This window comes from Macaca fascicularis, chromosome 5 (genome assembly GCF_037993035.2).
Source record: "Macaca fascicularis isolate 582-1 chromosome 5, T2T-MFA8v1.1".
NCBI lineage: Eukaryota > Metazoa > Chordata > Mammalia > Primates > Cercopithecidae > Macaca > Macaca fascicularis.
The window spans coordinates 115605512-115612046 of record NC_088379.1 but is presented as its reverse complement, the minus strand read 5'-3'; the positions used below and the strand labels follow the sequence as shown (position 1 = coordinate 115612046).

Genomic DNA, 6535 nt, shown 5'->3' with positions numbered 1-6535 from the left:
CAGGCACTGCATGCAATGAGACCATGAGAGTTAGGGAGGAAAAGTATTCAGTCTGGAAAAAACACAAATCAAGTTTTTACACGAAAATGCTGTTCTTAAAACTTGAATTTTTAAAGAAAAAAGGACGTGACTGGTAAAGATGTGAATCCGCCAGAAGAAGATATCTCTGCAGGGTGGTTGGTGATTAAAAAACACAAAGTGCGTTTTTTCTTTAATCCGACCGGGAGCTGGTGGATAGCCTAGTCAAGGACTTAGCAGGGTCCCAGTTTCTAAGGGCCAGAGTCATTAAAAAGGAAACAAGGATTTTTCTGGTACAAAGATAATGGTATGCTATGGGTAGCTGTGGTCTCGTGTCATTTCTTTTGTCATCATTGAAACCCTAAAGAAAGAGGTGCTAAAATACAAAAGTGTAATCTAAACCCAAAAGTGAGCTTTTGGAGGAAGAAAAAATATTCACACTTAGGGAAAGAAAACCTTGGGGGAAATTATGGTTATTATTTTTCTAGGCCAGTGACTCAGCAGAAATTGACAAATCTTCTGATCCTCCAGGATATTAATTGTCAATGAAAGTAAAACCGAATATAGAAAAATCTAAATTACCTGGGCGAGCTATCATACTGAATAATTAACTAATATCCACAAACCTCAAGTCATCCTCCTCATCACCAAATCTTTACCAAAATTCTTATGAAGTATCCATTTGAAAACAGGTACTTCAATTTCTTTTTATTCTGATGTCTGGTATCACCAAAGTCCAAAGAGTTGAGAAATGAAAGATAAACAAAGACTAGTTAATGCATAAACTGAATGATTCAAAGCCCCCAAAATTCAAAGTTACCATATCAGGTTGTGTTATCTGTAGTAACAATACCTTGGCTGCAAGAAAAATATTTAATTAGAACACTATGTGGAATTTTAATCTATAGAGTTGTAGATTTAAAAATTTTTTTAAAGAGTTACAAGGCTGGGCACCATGGCTCATGCCTGTAATCTAATACATTAGGAGGCTGAAAGTCAATCACAATTCATTTTGCAAAATTACCAGCATGACCTTGCTTGAGGCCAGGAGTTCAAGACCAGCCGGGGTAACATTGTGTGATCTCCAAGTCTACAAAAAATAAAAATAAAAAATTTAGCCAGGCACGGTGGCCTCTGCCTGTGGTCTTAGTTACTGGGGAGGCTGAGGCAGGAGGGTTGCTTGAGCCCAGGAGTTTGAGGTTGCACTAAGCTATGATTGTGCCATTGCACACTCCAGCCTGGATAACAGAGTGAGATCCTATCCTCTCTTTCTGAAAAAAAACAAAAAAACAAAAAAACAAAAAACAGAAACATCAGCAAACTTGACAAATCATTTTGGTTCAACTCTAGCACTGCCTTAGACTATAATTAACTAATTAACCAGGCGTACAATAAAATATTTATTTTTTTGGTGATTTTATTTAAATAATTAGAAGAAATACATCATCTATAATGAAAGTAAATCGGGCAATTTACTTACAATCTTGTAACTGAAAATACATACAAATTCTGTGCAATCACACCAAGAGGGAAAATTCTGTAGGGGAAAAGGACAGTAATGACTGAGAAACCCTGAAGCCTCCTGTGTAAATATCTTAAAAATAAAATGTTTTCATTCAAAGATTTTTCAAAAAAAAATAAGCCATCTAATTCTGAAGAAATCAGTTTCTAAATTACATTTTTCATTGATTCATCACAATTCATTTTGCAAAATTATCAGCATGGACCATGCCAATGTGGAGTTAAATGCCTACACTGTATCTTAACAGTATTATAATAGTCAATCATTTCATGAAATTGATATAAATGTTATGTCCAGATAAAAGAAATTACTTTGTAACTGACCAAGCCAGTGTGATTGTCTGCTTTAACCCCCAATTTCTTCTGGGGCTGCAGGAACAACAAAAACAAAAATCTATTTGTATTGACTGCTGAAGACAACACAATTTACAAAGCACTGTTGTCCTGATTTGGGTTTCTAATAAGTTACCTAGTGATTCTCCCAGTACTCTTACTTGAAAATAAGACTGCAATGAGACTGCCTAAAAGAACAAACAAAAGCACAACTACATATCTGTCTCCAGGCCTTGAGTAGGTGATTAGTCGTAGAGATTGTGGAACCAAAACCTATAGTTTTCCTCTACTTTTGAAAGAAAAGATACTGTGCATCAACACAGTTCATTCTTCTAGACTTTCCTTTTAATTCCAGTTTTCACTGAGTCAGCTCCATTTGGTGTGGTGGGTCCAGGGCCCTTTGTTGCCATAATGGGTTAACTGATAGGAGAGAATGGGGCTTCTGGACACCCCCATCGACGGGCTGTGTCCCATAGGAGGGCATATGAAAGCTTCGCTCCATTACCTGGGGACAGGAGCCCTGATCACTGGATACTGGAATCCAGCAGCCTTGCTCTGGGCCCACTCCACATAACTGGGGCTTCTGCCTCCATGAAGTTGGTTGCACTGACCCTATACAAAGACAAAAGAAATTTCAATATTCATATCATTCACAATAGATAGGCAAGAGAAACCCTAAATGGTAGTGGTTGAAGAACTGGCCTGAAAATGAGACACAAAGATAACCCATTTTCAAACTATTCTAGGCACATTTTTTTTTTCTTCTTCTTCTTCTTTTTTTTTTTTTTTTTTGGATAAGCATCTCACTCTGTCATCCAGGCGGGAGTGCAGTGGCACAATCACAGCTCACCACAGCCTCTTCCTCCTAGGCTCAGGTGATCCTTCCACCTCAGCCTCCTGAGTAGCTAGGACTATCCGGCTAATTTTTGTATTTTTTGTAGAGACGGGGTTGCCATGTTGGCCAGGCTGGTTTTGAACTCCTGGGTTCAAGCGATTCGCCCACCTCAGCCTCACAAAGTGCTAGAATTACAGGTATGAGCCACCACACCCCACCCTGGGCCCAATTTTTAAAAAATTAAAATAGGCCAGTGCAGGGGCTCATGTCTGTAACTCCAGCACTTTGGGAGGCTGAGGTGGGAGGATGGCTTGCACCCAAGGGTTCAAGACCAGCCTGGGTAACATAGGGAGTCTCCATTGCTACATAAAATAAAAAACTAGCTGGGCATGGTAGTGCATGCCTGTGGTCCCAGCTACTTAGGAGGCTGAGGTGGGAGGATTGCTTGAGCCTGGGGAGGCCAAGACAGCAATGAGCCATGACCAAGCCACTGCACTTTAGACTGGGTGACAGAGTAAGACCTTGACTTAAAATAATTTTTAAAAAATTAAAATAGTCTTGGTTGACATCTTAAAATTTTTTTTAAAAATTAAAATAGTCTAGGTTGGTTGAGAGGATTTAAAGAACTGTACTACCTGTACTACCTGTTCTTTAGCTTTTACTGTGTACTTCTGTCTCCCCATCTGGACCACAAATGACTTGAGAGTAGATAGAGCTCAGGTTTTTTGTTTTTTGTTTTTGAGATGGAGTCTCACTCTATCTTTGTTTTGAGATGAAGTCTCACTGGAGTGCAGTGTTGAAATCTTAGCTCACTGCAACCTCCACCTCCCAGGCTCAAGTGATCCTCCTACCTCAGCCTCCCGAGTAGCTGGGACTATAGGTGTGCACCACCATGCCAGATTAATTTTTGTACTTTTTGGTAGAGACGGCATTCCACCATGTTGGCCAGGCTGGTCTCAAACTCCTGACCTTAAGTGATCTGCCTACCTTGGCCTCCCAAAGTGCCCGGATTACAGGTGTGAGCCACTGTGCCTGGTCTGAGCTCAGATTTTAGATGTATTTCGTTTCCTTTCCCCTGGCATAGTCAGCTGCCCCTAGCATGTACTCTGCACTTAACCTGTGTCAACTGATGTCAGCTGAGCTCAGTGAAGATGGTTTTATGGAACTACACTAGTATTGTGTTGTAATGAGTTTTCCAGGAGCCCAGAACAGATTGGCTCAGAGCCAAACTTGATCTTTTATTTCATTCCTCACTTGATCTCCCCCCACCCCAATCTCTATGCGCACTTTCACCCCAGGCATTTATGAGACAGCTGGACATGATCGGGGATGTGATCACTCATGCTGGGAGACAGTTATATGAGTGGCCCACAGAGAATGGGTCAAATTATTTGCAGTACAGTGCAGGGGAAAAAAAGCAACAACAGCAAAAGAGACATTCTAATATATTCCAGAGTACTCAGCTAACTGTAATGAATCCTTAGTTCTTTTCTAAGTTTAACCAAATTCCTGTCAAAGCATTGTGCTATTAGCTTGCAAAATTATATTATATGTGCCTCTATCGTGGATTACCATTATAAGAAAGAATTATGCACTTTTAGCTGCTCAAGGAAAAGTAGTAACTACAAGATATTCCATTACTTTTCAATAGTGCTACCAATAACAATAAGCACTGAAGCAAATTTTTGAAAATGCTGAATTTTTTCATTATCGGGGAAAGTAATGATCCATATAAAAAAACTATGTTATCTATTGTAGTTTTCATATTCAATTCTTAAGTGTACCTTAATATCCAGGCCTTCTTCAAATTAGGTAATAAAGTTGTACTGAATTTAGTATTGGGGGTTTCATGGCAACATAGGTATGAGAAGGGAATTTAGAGTGAGTTTTCCAAAACGAGAAGCCTATGTTCTTTCCAGAAAGAAATCTCAGAAGGAGGTTATGATAATAAGCACATTGAAGAAGGAAAAATACAGAAAATATAACTGGAGTTGATATTTCATTAGCTCTTTTCATTAGCAGAGGAACAGTTTTTGTTGGCTAAAAGTTTCTCTAAAGCTTTCCAAAGGCTCACGGCACAAAGGCATGGTCAACAATGCCTTTGGCCTGTGAAACAATGTCCTCTCCTATGAAACAAAACTCAATCTGAGACCCAAACCCAAAAGGTTGATCATAATACAACTCTTGGAAAAAGTGTTATGTCAAAGGGTATGTGAGTTCATTTCTATCTGAAGTAGACTGAGTTCCTAAGAACCTGGGTTGATTTTATGGTCTCTCCACAAGTGGCTTGGCTGGACTTCATACACAGCCAGGTGTCTGGCTAAGGTCATGCCCCTGATAAGATCTGAATACTCTGAAATCCCCAGGACAATCCTCAGATCACCTTAAATTTACAGAAACCCTTCCCGCTAGATGAGTTGAACATGGAACACGTTTTCTTGGAACCATTTACAACTTAACTGGGACTATACTTACAGCTACCAGTATAGATCCTGGACCCTAAGAATGACCTCAAAACTCAATTCAAATCAAGGAGTCATCCATCGTGTTCTTGCTCAAAGTGCAAGAACACGGGCTGCCTTGTGACTAGAGTTTTGAGTGAACATGGTAACCTCATATAAGGTAGAACTCCAGTGCAAATCAGGTCCATGGCATTTCAATACAGCCCAGCTACTCACATAGCATATACAGTTTAGTTATTTTGTTTGTGTGTGTGTGGTTAAATGAGACTTTTCACTGAAAAACAGTCAGGATCTAAGTAAAAATAACCATTCATCAGGAGCCAGGGATAAAAACTGACCAACATCTGCTGCCTGGCCATCCTCACCAGCCACTGGTTGACTCCCATTCCTGAGGTCTTGGTGTTCCTTTGTAACCACAAACTGCAGATAACAAAAAGGAGGGAGAGAGGATATTGTTATAGTTCACAAATTATCTCAACATACATTGAATCAAAGTCCATGGCTTTACGATGTTCATCCTATGGAAAGTGAAGGTCAGAAGAAAGACCCTGTGAAGTTTGTCTTTCTAGCTAAAGAGAGATTCGACATTCAGTGAAGAGCCTTGTGTTACTTTCTCTTAAAGCAACTAGGCACTACCAATATGTTAACTGAAGAATCTATTCTAATTTTGGAATCTCAGCTTTTAGGTGATGGATTCCTGGAGGCCACTGATTTACCATAAGCAATCCAAGAATTCATAAGTATTCTAAGAACTGCCCACAGGCCAGGGAAATAATATCTCATATATGTATGCACTACAACTTTTCATACACACAAACGCACACACACATTAATAACACTCATTTAAACATGTACCAAGTTCTGAGTAACTTGGGGCCCTTAAAGGTACTAATCTTGTGCAATGACAATTTTGCAAGCTGGTTGAACAGCCTAGGGACCTGGAATTTTAATAGGGAGGAACAGACAACAACAACATTTCTCTTCAGTCAGCAAAATGATTACTTTTGTCATTACTTGTGTTATCAAAAATTGATTGGGCACTTGCAATGCAGGCTGACCAGAGTTCACTGGCTCTCATTCACTTTAGATAGATTAGATATTAAAACAGACCCACGCTACAGGAAAGAAAAGAAGTGACCCCATACAACAGGACAAAGGACATCATTTGGTGAATCCTTCCTTGTCAATCAGTAACCAGGGCAAGGACTGCACCAAGGTTTTGGCTGATCAGGCTCCATTGGTTCAGAAATGGGCACTCCACAGAAAGGAGCACACAATTCAGAAACAACAGAAAGAGGAGTAGAGAAGAATCTCTTTGCCCACATTTTCCTTTGAGAAAGGTGTAGAAAGGGATGATGAGTGGAGT

The 6535-nt window shown here is 39.7% G+C and overlaps 1 protein-coding gene across 27 annotated transcripts in view; it reads right to left on the bottom strand.

The window, feature by feature from the left end:
- Nucleotides 1–1417: 1417 nt before the first annotated feature.
- The window catches only part of EGF (epidermal growth factor), a 100409-nt gene continuing 95291 nt past the window's right edge, over nt 1418–6535 (bottom strand). For 19 of the 27 annotated variants that reach the window (XR_012435021.1, XR_012435023.1, XM_005555679.4 and 16 more), the window contains 2 exons: nt 5508–5589; nt 1418–2484 (listed from right to left, as the gene is read on the bottom strand). Coding sequence is in view for 24 of the 27 variants with exons in the window: in XM_005555679.4 (XP_005555736.3) it covers nt 2231–2484; nt 5508–5589 (336 nt within the window). In the remaining 3 variants the exon portion in view is untranslated. Of the gene's footprint in view, nt 2485–5507; nt 5590–6535 lie in introns of those variants that run through there. The other 8 variants (XM_005555681.4, XM_005555688.4, XM_074040298.1 and 5 more) reach the window with 2 other exon arrangements.